Source organism: Sciurus vulgaris (genome assembly GCF_902686455.1).
Source record: "Sciurus vulgaris genome assembly, chromosome: 1".
Classification (NCBI taxonomy): domain Eukaryota; kingdom Metazoa; phylum Chordata; class Mammalia; order Rodentia; family Sciuridae; genus Sciurus; species Sciurus vulgaris.
Genome location: NC_136461.1, coordinates 35,269,939 through 35,292,920, shown reverse-complemented (window position 1 = coordinate 35,292,920; position 22,982 = coordinate 35,269,939). Strand labels below are relative to the sequence as shown.

At 36.2% G+C, this 22,982-nt stretch overlaps 1 protein-coding gene across 6 annotated transcripts in view; it reads right to left on the bottom strand.

Moving 5' to 3' along the window:
* MAST2 (microtubule associated serine/threonine kinase 2) overlaps positions 1-22,982 on the bottom strand; it is a 265,812-nt gene that overhangs the window by 194,777 nt on the left and 48,053 nt on the right. For all 6 annotated transcript variants that reach the window (XM_079115708.1, XM_079115709.1, XM_079115702.1 and 3 more), the window contains exon 3: positions 22,746-22,888. In XM_079115708.1, coding sequence (XP_078971834.1) covers positions 22,746-22,888 — 143 coding nt within the window. The remainder of the gene's footprint in view (positions 1-22,745; positions 22,889-22,982) is intronic.

Here is a 22,982-nt window from a genome sequence, read left to right as displayed (position 1 = left end):
AATTCCAGGAACCAAATAGAACGCAACACAATAATTCTGGGAGACTTTAACACACTGCTGTCACCACTGGATAGATCTTCCAAACCAAAACTAAACAAAGAAACCATAGAACTAAGTAACACAATCAACTTTGAAAATCTATACTCCAACAAAACAGAAAATCTCAAAGACATTAATAAATTTCTAGAGACATATGATCCTCCCAAACTGAATCAGTAGGACATACACAATTTAAACAGATCAATTTCAAGCAATGAAATAGAAGACACCATCAAAAGCCTACCAACCAATAAAAGTCCAGGACCAGACCGATTCTCAGTTGAGTTCTACAAGACCTTCAAAGAAGAACTAATACCAATACTCCTCAAAGTATTCTATGAAACAGAAAAGGAGAGAATCTTTCCAAACTCATTCTATGAAGCTAGCATCACTCTGATACCAAAAGCAGACAAAGACGCATCAAGGAAAGAAAACTTCAGATCAATATCTCTGATGAACGTAGACACAAAAATCCTTAACAAAATTCTAGCAAATCACATAAGAAAACATATGAAGAAGATAGCACACCATGATCAAGTGGCTTCCATCCCGGGGATCCAAGGTTAGTTCAACATCTGGAAATCAACAAATGTAATTCATCACATCAACAGACTTAAGGTTAAGAAGCATATGGTTATTTCAACAGATGCAGAGAAAGCATTTGACAAAATACAACACCCCTTCATGTTCAAAATGCTAGAAAAAATAGGAATAGTAAGAACATACCTCAACACTGTAAAGGCTATTTACGCCAAGCCCACAGCCAACATCATTCTTAATGGAGAAAAATTGAAAGCATTCCCTCTAAAAGCTGGAACAAGGCAGGGATGCCCTCTTTCACCACTTCTACTCAACCTCATGCTTGAAATACCAGCCAGAGCAATTAGACAGAAGAAAGAAATTAAAAGGATACAAATAGGAAAAGAAGAACTCAAACTATCACTATCTACGAATGATATGATTCTATATTTAAAGGATCCAAAAAACACCACCAGAAAACTTCTAGAACTAATAAATGAATTCAGCAAAATAGCAGGATATAAAATCAACATGCATAAACCTAATGCATTTCTATTCATAAGTGATGAATCCTCTGAAAATTAGGAAAACTACTCCATTCACAATAGCCTCAAAAAAAAAAACAAAACAAAACAAAAAAAAAACTTGGGAATCAATCTAACAAAAGAGGTGAAAAACTTCTACAATGAGAACTACAGAACACTAAAGAAAGAAATTAAAGAAAACCTTAGAAGATGGAAATATCTCTCATGTTCTTGGATAGACAGAATTAATATTATCAAAATGATTTGTCCAAAGGCGCTATACAGATTTAATGCAATTCCAATTAAAATCCCAATGACATTCCTCACAGAAATAGAGAAAGCAATCATGAAATTCACATGAAAGAGCAAAAGACCCAGAATAGCCAAAGCAATTCTGGGCGGGAAGAGTGATGCAGGAGGTATCACAATACCAGACCTTAAACCCTACTCAAAAGCAATAATAACAAAAATGGCATGGTATGGGCACCAAAATAGACAGGTAGACCCATGATACAGAATAGAGAACACAGAGACAAACCCACATAAGTACAGTCACCTCATACTAAACAAAGGTGCCAAAAACATACAATGGAGAAAAGATAGACTGTTAAACAATGGTGCTGGCTAAACTGGAAATCCATATGCAGCAAAATGAAATTAAACCTCTATCTCTCATTCTGTACAAAACTCAGCTCAAAATGGATAAAAGATCCAGGAATTAGACCTAGACCCTTCACCAAACAGAAGAAAAAGTAGGCCCGAATCTTCATCATGTTGGCATATGACAAAACTTCCTTAACAAGACCCCTACAGCACAAGAAATAAAAGCAAGAATCAATAATTGGGATGGATTCAAACGAAAAAGCTTTTCCTCAGCAAAGGAAACAATCAATAATGTGAAAAGAGAGCCTACAGAGTGGGAGAAAATCTTTTCCACACACACTTCAGAGAGAGCACTCATCTCCAAAGTTTATAAAGAACTCAGAAAACTTTACACCCAAAATACAAAGAACCCAATCAATAAATGGGCTAAGGAACTGGACAGACACTACACAAAAGAAGATACAGGTGATCAATAAATATATGAAAAAGTGCTCATCCTCTCTAATAATCAGAGAAATGCAAATTAATACCACCCTATGATTTCATCTCACTCCCATTAGAATAGCTGTTATCAAGAACATAAGCAATAATAAGTGTTGTCATGGATGTGGGGGAAAAGGCACACTCATACATTGCTGGTAGATTTGCAAATTGGTACAGCCACTCTGGAAAGCAGTACAGAGATTTCTCAGAAAACTTGGAATGGACCCACCATTTGACCCAGCTATCCCACTCCTTGGTTTATACCCAAAGGACTTAAAATCAGCATACTACAGTGATGCAGCCACATCAATGTTCATAGCTGCTTAATTCACAATAGCTAGATTGTGGAACCAACTAAGATGCCCTTCAATAGATGAATGGATAAAGAAACTGTGGTATATATACACAATGGAATATTACTCAGTCATAAAGAAGAATAAAAGTATGGCATTTGCTGGTAAATGGATGGAGTTAGAAAATATCATGCTAAGTGAAATAAGCCAAGCCCAAAAAAACCAAAGGCCAAATGTTTTCTCCAATAAGTGCATGATTATACATACTGGGGGGGGGGGGGGGGGTTGGGGGGGGCAAAAGAATGGAGCAACTTTGGATTGTATAGAGGGAAAAAGGGCAGGAGGGCGTGGGTGAAGGAAAGATAGTGGACTGAGACGTTATTACCCTATGTACATGTATGATTATATGAATGGTGTGAATCTACAATGTGTACAACCAAAGAAATGAAAAATTGTACCCCATTTGTGTACAGTGAATCAAAATGCAGTCTGTAAAAATTTTTTTAAATTATATATATATATATTTCTCTGAAAATTTACCAGTGTATGTCACCACCATGAAGCTCTAAATTCCACAAGGACAAGAACTATGTCTGTATTTTCCACCCCCCTATAATCAGTGCCACTTATATAAGCTAGTAAAAGAAATATTAATATTTACTAAAGGATCAATTCTTATCACCCTTTAAGAACAATTTTGTTTGTTTCAATATAAATCTTTCTACTTATAATTAATTCTCTAAGATCTTTATTTAAAGCAAAGCAGCAAACATCTTTTATCCCATTTAATACAGGCAGTCTACAGAAAAATTATAATCACAGACAACATATATATATACACATATATGCACATATGTATGTATATATATATACACACACATATATATACATATATATGTATATTTAAAGCAACTAATTTGTTGAAAGGACTAGCTGTTTTCTTTAAGCACAACAATATAAAACATTCCACAAATTGATCATGGTGCAAAAGATTAGCAAAATCCCTAACTACCTAATCATATTGAGTGACGTAGTAATGGGATAGTTACTGAAGTTAAACAGTTTTTCTCCTTTCCTTACAGCATGTTTTGCTTCCCACTATTTTCTACACATCTATCTCCCCTTCTCCTGAAAGCCTAGAACTGTGCTAAGCACAAACACCATATTTTATTATTTTATGTACACCCAGCACCTGGTAGAGAAACTGGCAAAAAGCAATCCAAAAAGGTCTATTAAATTCAGAGACACGATCCCTATGCTAACAGAGATGCCTGACCACCTAACAAAAGAGGGGTTCCCAAAGGTTGTCCTTAGTTGTTTTTTTTTTTTTTTTTAAGTTGTATATGGACATAATACCTTTATTTTATTTATTTATTTTGATGTGGTATTGAGGATCAAACTCAAGGCCTCACACATACTAGGCAGTGTGCTCTGCCACTGAGCTACAGCCCCAGCCCCCTGTCCTTAGTTTTAATCTTTCCGTGTTCGTCCTAAAATGAACTCATCATCCACATTCATACTTTCAACTGCTATTTTCATACTGATGAATCTTGACACTTGAGTCTATATCTCTAGCACAAATTTCCTGAGCTCTATACACAACTGTTTACTAGACAATCATTCAATCCCTAGGTCTACTCTGACTCCCATATTCTTATCTTTTGGTTAATGGAATCATTCTGATCCCCATCAACTCCTTGTAATTAAAAGTATGACCTATAGAGGTTTCTAGACAAAGTATAATTAATAGATATTTAATTCCAGAAAGTAATCTAAAATATATTGTATAAATAAGTCAATTAAAAAGAAGGGCCAGAATTAAAGTAAATCTAGGGGCTGGGGTTATAGCTCAGTGGTAGAACACTTGCCTAGCACATGTGAGGCACTGAGTTAGCTCCTCAGCATCACATAAAAAAATAAATGAGTAAAATAAAGGCATTGTGTTCCTCTACAACTAAAAAATTTTTTTTTAAATAAAGTAAATCAAGAGGACAACGATAAGACAACTGACGAGGAAAACAAATAAATGTACACAGAGAGTAAAGAACATAGGCAAAGACCCTCATTCTGTCAAAAAAAAAAAAAAAAAAAACTTTCTCTAAATAATATATAGTGATCTCCACACACAGAAACACCTTGCTTATTACTGTTATCTGCCCTTTGACTCTGGTTATGACCTCTCTCTGCCAGGCATGGTGGCACATGCCTATAATCCCAAGCACTGGTGAGACCAAGGCAGGAGAATCCCAAAATGAAGGTCAGTCTGGGCAATTTAGCAAGACTCCATCTCAAAATAAAAAGGGCTGGGGATATAGTACAATGGAAAAAGCCTTGCCTAGCACGTATGAAGTCCTGGGTTTGATCCCTAGTACCCCACAACCAATTTTTTAAAACCCAGTTCAAGCATTACCATTAAGTTTTTAATACCCACCCACATCCAGAACTTATCACCACTTCTTTTGTGACCATAATATGCCTCACACAGTAATCACATAGCAATTACTAGTTCTCTACAATTAAAGACAGTGTCTTATACATTTATTTTTCTCCCACAATCATGACAATTCCTGGCAACCCAATGAAAACTTGAAATATGTTTACTACATGAATAAATAAAACTCCAGACACACACACACACACACACACACACACACACACACACACAGATATAGATAGATAAATACAGAAATACATATATATGGATATAATATTTCTTATTACTTAAACCAGACACAATTTAGGAAAGGGTCCTACAGTCCAGAGATACTATGACCCTAATTTAAACACAAATCTAGTATTATGCTCAAAAGTATAACTCTTCTGATGTCACTTCTGTTTTATACCTCTCTGTCCAAAGAACTGAGACTACCATTGGTTAATTTACCACTAACTTTACAACATTATAGCAAGATTAATTCCCGAGTCCTGCAATAGATGTAAATACCTCAATGTGAGCAGTTTAGGCTGAAAATTTACAAATTAGTTTCAAATGGATCACAGAACTAAATGGACTGCACAGACTCTATTTAACCTTAATATTAGAGCTGCATTATTATTGAGCTATTTTTTGCATACATTCCACATGTGAAATACTGACAGAATATCTTAAGTCAAAAGTCTTCCCATAACTCTCTCATTCAAAACTAATAAATTGTGATTACTAAACACACACATATATATGTATGCACACATACACACCCATACCAGAGTATATGCTCCAAATAATGTCATGTTGTAGGTTAGAAACAATGTTGCAAGTATGGGATATAAGATGAACATTCTAAAACAGTTTTTTTTTTAAGTACATAAACTAACTATTAAATGTATTTACAAACTTAAAATATCAATCAGGAAATCCTGAAGAAGAAAAAGGGAAAACAAGAGGATTTATTAAGCATGGACAAAGTATAGGGGAAAAAAATAAACAGCTGGTTAGGTAGCTTAAGAGATGTGTATCCTCATTTTCTTTTGTATCACCTACAGTCCCAGCATTACACAGTAGACACATAAATAACATTAACTGAACAAAAATAATAAAAACAAGATGAAAATAAGATGTAATACAAGGAGTTAACAGACTAAGAAAATAAAGAGTCCTGCTCTTTTTACTTCCTTTATGTGTCATAAAGCACACAAAGAGGTTATGGTAGAAGCACTGTCATCCTAAAAGGACAAGGCAAACAATGCCATTCCCTAAGTAATTAGTGGCAGAGAAAAAGATGGATCAGGAGCTATGAACCAACTTGAAATAATTAACATAAAACAATCTTTAATCTCCACCATAATGTAAATCTGAGAAGATGACTCTTAACCACTTCTACAAGACCTGCAAAGACTCCCCATGTCAAAGATCACCAAGACCATCCCCCAGATTCAGTGGTTTTCTAGGAGTAAATATAGGACTCATGAGTAAGATTTATTACAGTGAAAGAAATACAAATCAAAATCAGCAAATAAGGCAGTATGGCGGAAATCAGGTACAAACCTGCAAGAGTTCTCTCCTAGTGAAATCACACAAAGCACACTTTAATTCCTCCAGCAACAAATTGTGACAACTCACATAAAATACTTTGTCTACCAGGAACGGTCACCACCAGAGACTGAGTATTTCAAGTTTTTAATGGAGCTAGTCATATGGCACCCTCTACCTACAAAATTTCAGACTCACAAAAGGAAAGCAAGTATTTAGCATAAATTACCTAGTTTGTACAGTCTAGGCACAGAGTCACTCCTGCCATTCAAGGAAAAGTTTTATCAGTGTAGGAAACTGTTTACTACTTAAGTTCCCAACGGCTGGGGATGTAGCTCAGTGATAGGGTGCTTGCCTAGTATGTACCACAAAATAAATACATAAACAAGAACTCAAGTTCTCAGACATCAGCTAAGAGCCAACCTTGCACAAGGGCTTGCTAAAGAACTGCAATCTCAGGTCTACTATGTTAACTATTTTCTACAACTACTATTTAACACTCCTCTTTTAAGGATATCAGTCTGCATACTCTAAAATCATTCTTGTTCCCTAGACATTCTATAGACATGACAGATTCCAAAAATGGGGAGATGACAATACATTCAATATGGCTGAGAAATATAGAAAAATATATGCAAAAGAACCTAGGTCTAACATTTAGTAAAAACTAGTTCTCTATCACAATTCAAATACCTGCTTATGTGACAAAACACACTAATGGCACTGCTTTTCAATCTTTGCTTAGGACTGTTAAACACACCAATGCAGGTTGGGGTTGTGGCTCAGTGGTAGAACACTTGCCTAGCATGTGTGAGGGACTGGTTTCAATTCTCAGCACGGCACATAAATAAATAAAAAATAAAAGTCCTTTGACAACTAAAAAAATATTTTAAAACACACACACACACACACACACATACACACACACACACACAAAGGGCATTACATTACAATAAAGGCCCAATCAAAAAGCTAGTACTAGGTTCAATTCCTGGTACAAAAAGAAAAAGAAAAAAAAAAAAAAAAGCCAGGGCCGGGGCGATAGGAAAACCCCCCAGCCTGGAGAGACCCAGCAGTTTGAGATTCTAGGAAGTATTCGGCGTCACTGGGAAACACCTGCAGAGGAAGAGCGGTGTTGGAGGAATCTTGGAGTAGATGAGGTGATATTTCTTTTACTCAAGGGAAATTTTCAGATTAAACCCTGGGATGAAACCAGGCAGTCATTGCAGAAGAAAGGTCCCTTATAACAAGCACCGGTGACTTTAACTCTTAAATCGTGATTAAAAGGAAAGCCTATAAAAAAATAAATAAATTTTAAAAAGCCAGTACTGACACTTTCTATAGAAGATTCAAAACAAAACCCACTGGTTTAACTTTTAACTGCTGATTTAATATCATTCTCTTTGACAAGTTTATGCAAGTTTTTCACAAAATAACTAACATAAAACAATCTTTAATCTCCACCATTAATGTAAATCTGAGATGACCACAAAACTTGCACAAATATTTTCCCATGTATTCTAACCATCAAATTCAATAAGATATCTTTGTAATTCCAATTGTTATGGTACTTTAAGATCTTTAAGGTGGAGAGCACTCCTTCAATGGCAAGGAAAAACATAAGATAAAAATCAGGATTTTATTACTTAAGGCCCTGAGGAGTACATGGCACACTTGGAAGAACACACACACACACACACATCAGAGAATGGGGTGGCAGATCCCCAAGCCAACTTATTAGGGTCCAGGGAGTTATCCAAACAAATTTTCCTTGGGGAGTTTTAACTAGTGAATTTAAAGCAAGCAGACACAAGTTCCAATAGGTTACATTGTGACTGTCAGGGAATCACATCAGCATATCTGCATAGCCCATGCACCTGGTGGTCACCAGGAGGCAGCTGTATGAGACACAAGTGTGGACTGACAACACCAAAGAATTGGGAGGGGATATAGAACTAGAAATTCAAGGGTGACTAGGCACTGCTTCTGATTAAAAAGGAAAAAAAATCAACATATGTTTGAAATGGATGCTGAGGAAACAAAAAATTTTAAGAATTCATTACATTATGGTATGAATGTATCCCCCAAAATATATATGCTGGAAACAATGCAACAGGAGTGGGGAGATAGATTTTTGGAGAGGTGTTTAGGTTATAAGGTCTCCTTCATTAATCCATTAATGGATTAATGCCATTATATAAAAGGTTTGCATTAATGGATTAATGCCATTATATAAAAGTGGGTATACTTTCTTGTCCTTCCACCTTCCACCATCTGTGGATATAGCAAGGAAACCCTCACCACATGCCAATGCCTTGATCTGGGACTTCTCTGATTATAGAACTGTGAGAAATAAATTTCTACTTTTTATAAATTACCCAATCAGGTATTCTATTATAGCAACACAAAATGAACTAAGATATCAATTAGACAACCAACTGTTCTTTAATTTTTTTTTAATTTTAATTTTCTTTAGAAAATATAGAGGTCACTATATTAGGATGATATGCCTTAAATTCTTTACAAATCATCACAGAATAGATAAAAATATTTAACAATCCAAGGTAAAATTCGGCTCCAAATCTGTTCAGATAAAATGGTTCCTTTGCTTTTTGAGAAAGGATGCCTGAGCTGAAGTTATTGCTCAGTGGTAGAGTGCTTGCCTGGCATGCACAAAGTCCTGGGCTTGAATTCTGATATTGCCAGGAAAAAAAAGGGGGGGATGCTTCTCAAAGTAAGCTAGACTATTAATATGCTATCCAAATCTCATTAAATCTCCCAATTTTTGTTTTAAAACCTCTTATGAAACATTATTCATATACCCTGGAAAAGACACTAGGTGGCATTAGAAACATGTTCCTCTTAACAAAAAGAATAACCAAGAGTAGAAAGGAAAATAATTCTCAAGTTAATAGGTAGTGCATGAATTATATCTAAACTCCCAATTCTTACTAAGTTGGATTCTTCACTAACTGATACTATTTGCCCTTTAACACATAAATTTCATGCTCCCCTGTATTCCTGTTCTTTCTTTACACTCTCTTGTATGGCAACCTAGTTCACAGCTTCCAGACATATCTATAGTTCTCAACTGTCCTCTTTTACTGTTTCTAACTCTTAAAAGGATATCTAACAAGTAGCTATGCAAAAGGATGAAGCTGGACCCTCTACCTCACACCATATGTAAACTGACTCAAAGTGCAACAGTAAAATAAATATAAGAATTAAAACCATAAAACACAAAGAAGAAAACATAGGCAAATCTTCATGATTTTGGATCTGCAATGGATTTCTGATTCATCACCAAAGACACAAGCAATAAAAGAAAAAATGTGATATATAAGAAAACTTGATATATAAGACAACTTGATATAAATTAAAAATTTATATGTACCAAAGGGCTATCAATAAAATGAAGAAAACATACAGAATGGGATAAAATATTTGCAAATCATATATTTGATTGGTCTAGTATCCAGAATACTGTGAAGAACTCTTAAAACTTAATGACAAAAAAAAGTAACAATTTTTTTTTAAAGAGGCAAAATACACCTTTCTCCAAAGAAGATATATAAATGGCAGAAAAAGATGCTCAAGTCAGGGGCACAGTGGTACATGCCTGTAATCCCAGCAGCTCATGAGGCTGAGGCGGGAGGAACACAAGTTCAAAGTCAGCCTCTGCTTAGTGAGACCCTGTCTCTTAAAAAAAAATACAAAAAAGGGCTAGGGATGTGACTCAGTGGTCAAGCACCCCTGGGTTCAATCCCCAGTACGAAACAAAATGCTCAATATCATTAGTCATTAAGGAGAGACATAGCAAAACCACAATGAGGTGTCACTTCATACCCACCATATAATAAAAAATAATTATTATTTGAAATGGAATAAGCAAGGGCTGGGGGTACAGCTCAGTGGTAGAGCATTTGCCCAGAAAGCACAAGGCTCTGGGTTCAATATCCACACTGCAAAAATAAATAAATTAATAATAATAATAATAATAATAAAAGGCAGGAGTGAATATATATTTTGACAAAGATTTAGAGAAATTGGAACACTCAAACATAACTGGTAAGACCATAAATGGTAAATCATTACGAAAAACAGTTTACTAACTGCTCAAGAAGTTAGATCACCATATGATCCCACAATTCTACCCCTACAAACATTCCCAAAAGAACTGAAAAATGTTACTCAAATATGTGTGCGTGTTCATAATAGCACTATTCACAGTATTAAAAGGCAAAAATAGGCCAAATATCCATATATAGATCAACAAGTTATATAGAACACATTCAGTGGGATATTATTCAACCACAAAAAGTAATGAAGTATCACTACATGCTAGAATGTATTTGCACATCCACACATTATGCTAAGCAAAATAAGCCAGACACAAAAGGTCATATGTCGTATTATGATACTCTTTATATGAAATATTCAGGAGATATAAATCCATAGAGATAAAATAATGATTGGTGGTTCCCAGGGACTAGGTGAAGAATGAAATCTTCGGTTTGCTTTTGGCTCAAAATGTGACCCCTCATTACAACACATGTTCCTTCCATTTCCATTCACAGGCCTCTTCATAGGCCCAAATCAATGGAGCTACATAATCATGAACTTGAATCTCCAGAACCATGTGACAAAATAACCTTTATTTACTTTATAGTAAAATAATGCCTGTGCCATTATAGTGACATGAAGTTAACTAATACACCACTGAATTATTCACTTTAAATTGGTTAATTTCATGTATGGATTTCATCTCAATAAACTGCGTGTGTGTGTGTGTTGCTGCCAACCAAACTCAGGGCCTCATGCATGCTTAGCAGGCACTCTACCTCTAAGCTATACCCTCAACTCTAAATTACTTTTTTAAAGAATATCTACATCAGATGACGTGTGTTAGTCAGCCTTTCATTGCTGAGACCAAATACCTGACAAGAACAACTTAGAGGAGGAAAAGTTTATTTTGGTTCATAGTTTCAGAGGTCTCAATCCATGGTCAACTAATTCCATTGCTCTGGGCCTGAGGTGAGGCAGAACATCATGGCAGAAGGGAATGGTGGAAGAAAACTACTCAGTTCATTGCAGTTAAAAAAGAAAGAAAGGAGACAGGGGGACAAGATATAATCCCAAAGGGCACACCACCAGTGACCCACCTTTTCTAGTCATGCCCCACCTGCCTATAGTTCCACCCAGTACAGTAAGATTTTAAAATTATTAATCCATCAAGTGAACTAATTCACTGATGAGGTTATAGCTCCCATAATCTAATTATTTACCTCTGAGTACTCCTGTATTAACAGGAGCTTCTGGAGGGCACCACATATCCAAACCATAATAACATGTCATCAACATGCTGAGAATCAATCTCATTATTTATTTCCTCAAAACCTGCTCCTTTTCCTGTAATCCCTATTTCAGTTAGATGTGTCATGATCTACTCTTCAAAGCAGAAAACTGGAATTCATAGTATGGAGATTCCTCAAAAGACTGGGAAAGGAATCACCACATAACCCAGCTATATCACTTAGTATTTATCTTAAGGAATTAATGTCATCATGCTGTAGAGATACATGCATACCCATGTATATAGTCCAAACTATGGAACCAACCCAGGTGTCCATCAGTGGATAAATGGATAAAGAAAATGTGGTATATATTCACAATAGAGTTGCATTCAGCCTTAAAGAAAAATGAAATGATGTCATTTGCAGGAAAACAGATGGAACTTGAGAACATTATGTTAAGGGGAAATAAGCCAAACTCAGAAGGTCAAAGGTTGTATGGTTGCTTTCATATGTGGAAGTTAGAGAGGAAAAAGGAAAAGAAAGGAGCAGGGAGAAGGTCCCCTGAAAACAGAAGAGAGATCAATAGAAGAGAGGAAAGGGCCCAGGGTAGGAAGAAGTAGAGGGATAGGGGAAATACTGGGGAATGACACTGGCCAAATCATACTCTTATATCGCATGCATGTGCAAATATGTTAACAATAAACCCCACCATTAAGTACAACTATATATATATGTACCAATAAAAAATATGAAAAAAAAAAAAAAACAGGAATTCATTATTTTTAAGATTCTCTTTTATCCAGTCTAACAGTTTCCCATTAGTATAAGATCAAGTAATTGCAATTCTGTACTACTATAAGCCACAACACTTTCCACATCAAATGTGAATGGGTATTTTTTTTCACACCAATCAATTCTTCAATTCCCTATACACCAACTGGGTATTCTACAATTCAAATGAATTCTGACACTACTACCTCTGTGAAGTTGGTACCGACCTCACAAGCTAAAGACTAAGTCTCACAAGACTATCCTCACTTCAGACACTATTTCCAAGTGCCAAATTATCACCAGTACTTCTCAACCACTGGCTATAAGACGGGCATTTCCATAATCCCTTCTTTGGGTTTGAAAGCTTACTTGAACAGCTCACAACTTGGGAAAATATTATCAATTTATTATAAAGGATATAACTCAGAACACTCAAATGAAAGAGATATATAGAACAACAAGCAGGCTAAGGGGAAAGAGGCTTCCATGACCTTTCTGTGTCAACCACTTCTACTAGCATCTCGTGTTAATCATCCTGGAAGCTCTTGGAACTCCACCATTTAGAGGTTTTCATGGAGATTTCATTATGTTGGCATGATTAAATCATTACCATTGGTGATTCATTTGATTCATAGCCCATCTCCCCTCTCTGTGGGATGCCTGAAAGTTCTGAAGTTGTAATCACATGGTTGGTTCCTCTATCAACCAGCCCTCCTAAGCTATCTAGTAGCCCAGCAAGAGTCACTTTATTAGCATAAATTCAGGAATGGCTCAATAGAGCTTGTTATGAATAACAAAAGATATTCCTATCAACACAGCTAATCAGGAAACTCTAAGGATTTTAGAAGCTCTGTCAGGAATCAAGAAAAAAACAAGAATCTATTTCTTACTGCACCACAGATACTATTAAAAGTACACAGGCAAGCAGGGAAGAGGAGGCATCTCGTTCATACTTACTACAAACCTAGCATTATATTATTTTATATGGATTGTATTATTTCATCCTAACAACTCCATGAGGAAAGTCTTATAACTATTTTGATTTTAAAGATGAGAAAACGGTTGGGTATGGTGGTGCATACCTGTAATCCCAGCAATTTGGGAGGCTGAGGCAAGAAGAGCACACACAAGTTGAAGGCCAGCCTCAGCAATTCAGAGAAGCCCTAAGCAACTTAGTGAGACCTTGTCTCAAAATAAAAAATTAAAAAGATTAGGGATGTAGCTCAGTGGCAAAAAAAAAAAAAGAATGAGAAAACAGAGGCTTAAAGAGTTCTCGTCCAGGGCCATGTTGCTAAGTAGCAGCAGTAAGGATTCAGAACACAGGCAAACAGCCTAAATTTGTATTCATAAAGTAGCAGGCATTCACAATGATCTCATTCAAACATACTTTCTTGAGTAAGGATGAAAAAAGTATAAATGAATGGGTAGGACCAGAGAGGTTGATGGAAATATCATTCATCATGACTCCCAGACCTCTAGCTCCAAAGATAGAAGGTAGCTTGTTACAGTTTGGATCAAGAATGTCCCCTAAAGACTCATGTGTTGAAGGCTTGGTCCCCAGCTGATGGCACTACTGGGAAGCCAGTGGAAACTTTAGGAGGTGGCCCTAAGTGGAAGAGGCCACAGGAGGTACTTTTTTGAAGGGCCTATTTTATGCCTGAACCCTTCCTCCCTCATCCCAGCCACCCCCACCCCATGCTGCAGGCTGCCATAAGGTGAGCAGTTTTCCTCCACCACAAAATTGTTTCTGTCTCACCACAGGCCTTTATAAAACCAATGAAACTGGCAAACCATGGACTGAAACCTCTGAAACTATAAGCCAAAACAAATTCTCCCCCTCTAAGTTAATTCTCTCAGGTATCATTTCACAGCACTGGAAGACTGATTAACACAATTGTATTTATAAAATCCAAATTTAAACAAAACCTGTTAATATCTCTTTAAAAGTTTAATAATGTAGCACAATACTTCCTATTCCAACCCCTTGTAGACACACTTGAATTTGTCCCTATCCCATTAAAAAATAAATCTTCGAGAACAATATTTTTTCTGATAGTCTATTTTTTTCTTCTTAAAAGCTAAAAGAATAGGTTGTGCTTTTTGTGTTTCAAGAAACCTCTCTGCCTGACTCAAAATCATAAAGATCTCCTATGTTTCCATCTACACGTTTCATGGTTAAGCTCTTACACTTGGTCCCATTAACAATTTAAGTTAACTTGTGAATACAACATGAGTATTCAAATATCAAATATCAAGGTTCATTTTTATTTATATGAACTGTTTCAATACCATTTGTTGTTTACCTTAGTCCATTTTTCTATTTCTGGACTTTCTATTCTATTCATCTTTAAATCTATCTTCATAGCAATATCACACATCTTTTTTAAAAATTTTCATACATAGTTTTAGTTGTTCATGGACTTCCATTTAATTCATTTTTTTACATGAGTGCTGAGAATTGAACCCAGTGCCTCACACATGCTAGGCAAGCACTCTACCACTGAGCCACAACCCTAGCACCCACACTATCTTTATTACTGTACCTTTATACTAAGTCATAAAATCAGGTTGAGTAGTCCTCCAACTTTGGTCTTCTTCTTAATATTGGTTTGGTTATTGTAGGTCCTTGTACTTCAAAATAAATTTGAAATCACTAGTCATTTTCTGAAAAAGACTACTTGAGAGTTTTGATTGGGATTGCACTGAATCTATAGATCAGTAGGGAGAATTTGCATCTTAATGATATGAGTCTTCCAATCTATGAACATATTATATCTCTCCATTTGCTTAGGTCTTTTTTTTTTTGTACTGTGGATTGAACCCAGGGGTACTTAACTACTAAACAACATCCCCAGCTGTTGGGAGAAATCCTAGTTCTTGGCTGGCAGCAGTGAATGTCTCAAGTGTGTAAACTTGCAGGGAGGAGCGCTCCGCTTCTCTTACCTACGAAAGTAAACAACTGCCCCAAGTTGACTCAGTGTTACAAAGGGAACCCATATAGGAACATGGTGGTCTGATCCCCCGCGGTACATTGTGACTGGGCAAGAAATCTATAAAATGTATAGCTATTTCCGCAATAAACAAGTCTGCAGGCTGCTCGCCACAAGCCTGCTTCCATCCAACTCCCGAAGTCTGGGGTCTTGACTCCACGCCCTTACCCCGCATATGAGCTAGCCCAACACAAGAGAAACTGCACCCAGCCCTAAGTCTTCTTTAAATTTCTCTGTAATTTTGTTTTTCAATGTACTGGTATTATACCAATGGCTTCTGAAATTTACCTTTAAATAATTTGCATTTTTAAACTATATTATAAATATAAAATACTCCTTTTTAAATTTCAATTTCTAATTTTTCATTTTTAGTATGGATAAATACAATTAATTTTTGCATATTTAATAGATAGATAATAAAGCCACAATGAGATACCATATTAATACTCACTAGGATGGCTATAATAAGAGTGCCAATGGAACACTTTCCAGCAATAAAGATTAGGAACCTAGTGATACTCAGAATGACGTGGATGAATCTCAAAAGTATTATCCTATGAACAAGAAAAGAAGAATTCAAACTATCACTATTTGCCAATGACATGATTCTGTATTTAAAGGAGACAAAAAATTCCACCAGAAAATTTCTAGAACTAATAAGTGAATTCAGCAAAGTAGAAGGACATAAAATCAACACCCAAATGCATTTCTATACATCAGTGATGAATCCTCTGAAAGAGAAATTAGGAAAACTACCCCATTCACAACAGCCTCCAAAAATAAAATAAAATATTTGGGAATCAAACTAACAAGAGATGTGAAAGACCTCTACACAGAACACTAGAGAAAAAATAAATAAATAAGACCTTAGAAGATGAAAAGATCTCCCATGTTCTTGGAACAGCAGAATTAATATTGTCAAAATGGCCATACTACCACAAGCATTATACAGATTTACTGCAATTACAATTAAAATCCCAATGATGTTCTTCATGGAAATAGAAAAGCAGTCATTAAATTCATTTGGAAAAAATAAGACACCCAGAGTAGCCAAAGCAATCCTTAGCAAGAAGAGTGAAGCAGAAGGCATGACAATACCAGAACTTAAATTATACTACAGAGTTATAGTAACAAAAATGGCTTGGTATTGGCACCAAAATATGCATAAAGACCAGTGGAACAGATTAGAAGACACAGAAACAATCCCAACTAAATATAGTTATCTCATACTAGACAAAGGCACCATAAACATACATTGGAGAAAAGATAGCCTCTCAACAAATGGTGCTGAGAAAACCATCTGCAGCAAAATGAAATTAAACCCCTTTCTCTCATGCTGCACAAAACTCAATTCAAAGTAGATCAAGGACCTAGGAATTAGACCAGAGACCCTGCACCAAATAGAAGAAAAGGTAGGCCAAAATCTTCATCATGTCAGCTTAGGACATGACTTTCTTAACAAGGTTTCTGAAGCACAAGAAATAAAATCAAGAATCAATAAATGGGGGGGGGGGGGAGAAGAACCAATAAATGGGATAGATTCAAACTATAATGCTTCTTCTCATCAAAAGAAACAATGACATGAACAGAGAGCCTACAGAATGGGAGAAAATCTTTACCATAAGCACCTCAGATAAAGCACTTATCTCTAGCATATATAAAGAACTCAGAAAACTTAACACCAAAAAAAAAAAAACCTGATCAATAAATGGACTCCCCAATCAACAAATGGGCTAAGAAACTGAGCAGACATTTCACAGAAGAAATACAACTGATCAACAAATATATGAAAAAATGTTCAACATCTCCAGCAATAAGAGAAATGCAAATCGAAACTACTGTATGATTTCATCTCACTCCTGTTAGAATGGCAATTATCAAGAATACAAACAACAATAAATGTTGGCGAGGATGTGGGGAAAAAGGAACACTCATACATTACTGGTGGGACTGCAAACTGGTATAACCACTCTAGAAAGCAGTATAGAGATTCCTTAGAAAACCTGGAATGGAACCAACCACCTTTTGACTCAGGTATCCCACTCCTCGGTCTATACCCAAATGACTTAAAAGCAGCATACTACCGTGACACAGCCACATCAATGTTACAGCAGCTCAATTCACAACAGTGAAACTGTGGAACCAACCTAGATGCCCTTCAATAAATGAATGAATAAAGAAACTGTGGTATATATACAATATGGAATACTATTCAGCCTAAAAGAAGAATGAAATTATGGTGTTTGCAGGTAAATGGATGGAGTTGGAGAATATCATGCTAAGCGAAATAAGCCAATCCCAAAAAAACCAAAGGTCAAATGTTTTCTCTGATATGTGGATGCTGATCCATAATGGGAGCGGGTGTATGCAAGGGAAGAATGGAGGAACTTTAGATTGGGCAGATTGGGCAGAGGGGAGCGAGGGGAGGGAAGAGGGTATAGGGGTGGGAAAGATGGTGGAATGAGACAGACATTATTACCCTATGTACATAATATGATTGTATGAATGTTGTGACCCTGCATCGTGTACAATCCATTTGTCGAAATGCATTCTGCTGTCATGTGTAACCAATTAGAACAAATAATTTTTTAAAACTATCATCCTAAGTGAAAGAAGTAATACACAAAACACTATATACTATATGATTCCATTTCTATTAAATTCTGGAAAAGGCAAAAACACAGTGACAGTAGATCTCTGGTTGCAAAGGCCTGGGTTGGAGAGAGAGAATGAACAGCAAACAACATGAGAGAATGTGTGGGGGATAACATTCATTCCATACCATGATTATTCCCTATCTGTATTATGATTATGGTGGTGGTAACACACCTGTGTACACCTGCCGAAAGTCATCAAATTGAACACTCAAAATTCTATGTAAAAATTTTGTCTAAATAAAGTTCATACAGAGAAACAGAGATGGGCTGGGGAGATAGCTCAGTTGGTAGAGTGCTTACCTTGCAAGCACAAGGCCCTGGGTTCGATCCCCAGCACCACAAAAAAAAAAAAAAAAAAGAGACAGAGATAAGAAATAGAGATATAGAGATACACACACACACACACACATAAAGAGAGAGAGACTTTTTCAATAGAAAATACAAAGTCACAATTTAAGAAAGTTAAGAATGAAAGGGGAAGTAGGTGAGTCTGTAATCTCTTTGTAATACTTAAATAGGTGAAACAAATATCTGTGGGGTTTTCCTCTGAAATCATGTGAAAATTAAGTAAAAAATAAAAGTTAAGAATGATGAAATTGGGGTTAGAGTTGTAGCTCAGTGGTAGAGGCACTTGCCTGGCATATGTGAGGCCCTGGGCTTTATCCTCAGCGCTCTGTGTGTGTGTGTGTGTGTGTGTGTGTGTGTGTGTAAAAGTCAAACAATCCATTGACAACTAAAATTATTGGAAAAAATGATGGAATCATCTGTAAATTAAAATAATAACTTTTTTCAAAAAGAATGATGGAAAAGGTTCTAAGGAATATCTTGGATTTTTGTTATTTCCTTTAAAAGCATATACCATGTGTCACCTCAAAGTTTCAAAATATTATTAAATTAAAAACATAATAAGCCACAATGAGCAACCAACTCAACACCTACTAGGATGGCTATAATAGAAGGAGGAGGGGGGAAGGAGTGGGAGGAGAAGAACAAAAAGAAGGAGGAGGAGGGGAAAAAGTTTTGATAAGGTTATAGTGAAATTGGAACCTTCATATTTTATTGGTGGGAATGTAAAATGGTATAATAAACCAAAAATTTGGTGGGTCGTCAAAAAGTTAAACATAGAATTACCACATAACCCAGCAATTCCACTCTTAAGTATATACCCAAAAGTATTAAAAGCAGATACTCAAAAAAATAACTATATATACACAAATGTTCATAGCAGTACTATTCACAATACAACCCAAAAGTCCATCAACTGATGAATGAGTAAATACAATGTGGTACAGCAGTTCCTCCTTATCCTCAACAGGTATGATCTAAGACCTCCAACAGATGCCTGAAACTGTGATTAGTACAAATACATCGTACATACTATGTTTTTGCCTATACATCTTTATTAGTCAGTTTTCTGCTGCTAAAATAAAATACCTGAGGCTAAATAATGTATGAAGAAATGAGATTTATTTGGCTCATAGTTTTGGAGGTTCAAAGGCTAAGATAAGCATTCTCATCAATTCAGCCTGTGTGAAGGTCCCCGCTTGGTTCCATCACATCATGCTTTACAATGGTGGGAGCACATGGCAAGGGAAGAAGCAAGAGAGAAAGGAGGGGCCAGACTCTTTTGGTAAGAACTAAACAACCCTCTAACAAAGTCTCAACAAAACTGCCTATATCCTTTCCCAGAGCAGCACCCACAATGACCTAAACTAAAGACCTAAAACAAGGCTCCACTTCTTAAAGGTCCCACCATCTCTTACATCATCACACTGGGGACAAAGCTTCTAATACATAAAGCCACAGGGCACAAATCACATCCAAACCATAGCAATATACATACCTATGATAAAGCTTAACTTGTAAATTAGGCAGTAAGATGAAAATAATAACTAATAATGATACATACTGTGTAAACTGTCAACAGCACTGCTCTCGCATTTTGGAGCTATTATTAAGTAAAATAAGTGTAACTTGAAGCACTAAAACACCAGAACAATTGATTTGATAACTAACGTGGTTACCAAGAGACTAACAGGCAGATAGAATATACGGCTGGACAAAGGGGTGACTCACATTTCAGGCAGGACAGAGCAGGATGGTATAAGATTTCATCAAGCTACTTGAAACAGTATGTAATTTAATGCTTATGAACTGTTTATTTCTGGAAATTCCCTATTTTTGGACTACTATTGACATCAGATAACTTAAAACTTGGAAAGTCAAAGTACAGACAAGGGGAGGACTATTGTAGATTCATACAATGGAATCTTATTCAGCCATAAAGAGAAATAAAGTACTGATGTGTGCTATAATATAGAAAAATCTTAAAAACATAAATGAATAAGGTCACTAGCAACTAGGGAGGCTGAGGCCAAAGGATCGCAAACTAGCAGCCAGTCTCAGCAATTTAGAGAGGCCCTAAGCAACTTAGTGAGACTCTGTCTCAAAATAAAAGATAAAAAGGGCTGGGGATGTGGCACAGTGGTTAGATACCTCTGGATCCAATCCCCAGTAACAAAAAAAAAAAAAAAAAAAGTTGGACCCAAAAGGTAACATATTGTAGGACATTACTTATATGAATATTCAGAATGGGTAAATTCCTAGAATCAGAAAGTAGATTGGTGGTTGCCATGGTTGGGATTAAGAGTAGAATAAGGAATGACTGCTTAATGGGTAGACAGTTCTCTTCTGGAGTAGTGAAATGTTTTAGAACTTTATGTAGGTGGTGGCTGCAAAAGCTGTGAATGTACTAAATGTATTAACATGTACACTCTAAAATGATTGATTTCATTTTATATAAATCTCACCTTCTGATATTACGGTATATGTGTGTGTGTGTGTGTGTGTGTGTGTGTGTGTGTATAGATAGATAGATAGATAGATAGATAGATAGATAGATAGATAGATAGATAGATAGATAGAGAGACAGATAGATAGATAGATAGATGGAAGGTTTTGTCCCATGTTACCTAACTCACAATTCACATAGCCCTGTTATTTTCTAAGTGACTAAAACAGTAAAGTAAAAATATTTGGCTTTGTGTCCTTAGTTCCTGAAGCAGTTTCAGAACAGCTTCAGAGTGATAAAGGTGAAAAATAGTCTTTTGTTATAATGTTGGAACACTTTTGGGCCTCAGAAAGCAAAAGCTGACCTTCTCCTGCCCTTCTTTCACATCCTCTCCCCCCCACCCCAAAGTTGTCCATAGAAACTAGAATTTCTCTTCCCCAAGGCAGGACACAGAAACTACACCCCACCCCCCCCACACACACATACACCTTTCTATCTTGGAAGAAATTCTCTGTCTTATCTTATCTGAGAGTGCAAGACCCTCATTTCAGAAGGAGTCTGGTCTCATACCTAAGAAGAAGGAATGCTGCACAGAGAGGCCAAGAAGAATGTAAACAGACTAGCCTTGCTTGTGGGTTTCCCCACTCAGCCTATTAGCATTAGGCAATGCCTTTTGTGTTCAATCACATTTCTAAACAGTTGTCTATGCTTCAGTCATGCATATACAATGAAATCTCCATGAGAAGCCAAGGAACAGGGTTTAGAGTGCTCCTGGAAAGCTAAGCACATGGAAGCTTGGTTTATAGGAAGGGGAATTCATCCACATACCAGGAAGATGGCATGCACCAACTCACAGGGCAGGAAGCTCCTGCACTCAGGACCCTTCCAGATATCATGTAGTTCCCTATCTATTTATTTTTATCCTTTAAAACATGTTTATAATACAATACAACAATCGTCTATGTAACATTTACATTGTATAAAAGATGAGTAATCCAGAAACGATTTAAAGTATATGGAGGCTATACATAAATTATATGTAACTACTGTGTCACTGTATATAAGAAACTTCAGAATCTGTAGATTCTGGTATTTGAGGGGTTCCTGGAACTAACCCTCCACAAATACTAAGGACTACTGTACTCTACTTCACATGGCCTTGGGTAGGACTCCAACAACTTTAGTCTAGGAATTCCTTCATGACACACAACATTAAAATCAAACACTCAACTTTACCTAGGTGGCAACAGTTCTAAAAGGGGTGTTATAGAATTAGTTATAATAGTTTTAAGGAAAATGCAGATGCCTAGAACTATCCTTAGACTTTATGAGAGTGCAATCCCATCATTTATTTTTTTAAGTTCCAAAGACTAAACAAGAGGGGGTAGGGCTTTCATAGACAAGTTGGGACCAGATTGGGAAATCTGAATATGATTTTTATATTAGATACTATTATTAAACTCGTGTTAAACTTTCTGATAACATACTATAGTAATTTAGGAGACTGTCCTTCATCTTAGGGAAAAATACTTAAGGATACCATATAACAATGTCTGACTTGCTCTGAAATGTTTCAGGAAAAAATTAAACATACAGATAAAACAAAAGGGCAAAATGTTTACAACTGGTCAATCCAGGTAAAGGTTTATTTGAGTGTTCACTGTATCATTTGTTCAATTTTTCTGTAAGTTTGAATTTTTCAAAATAAAAAGTTGGGGAAAGGAGAAGTTCCACAAGTAACTTATGTGGCAATGACAAATGAGGATCAAGCATTTGTTCCCAAAGGAAGCCAACATTTTACTACCACTTACCAAGCCAGCAGTAAGAGAAGGTGCAGACTGTCCTAGGGACTGATTTCTCATTCGAACCAGGTTAGATGCTTCTCCTGAAGATTGCCAAGTCACCTGTCCCACACTGCTGTGTACACTACTGGACAAAGGGAGCAGCTGCTTACCTTCAAACACAAGGGCCAAAAAATATATATGTAATTATTTATTGATAAATGAGTGAAAAAACACAGGTGCAATGATGTCAAATGGATAAAATCA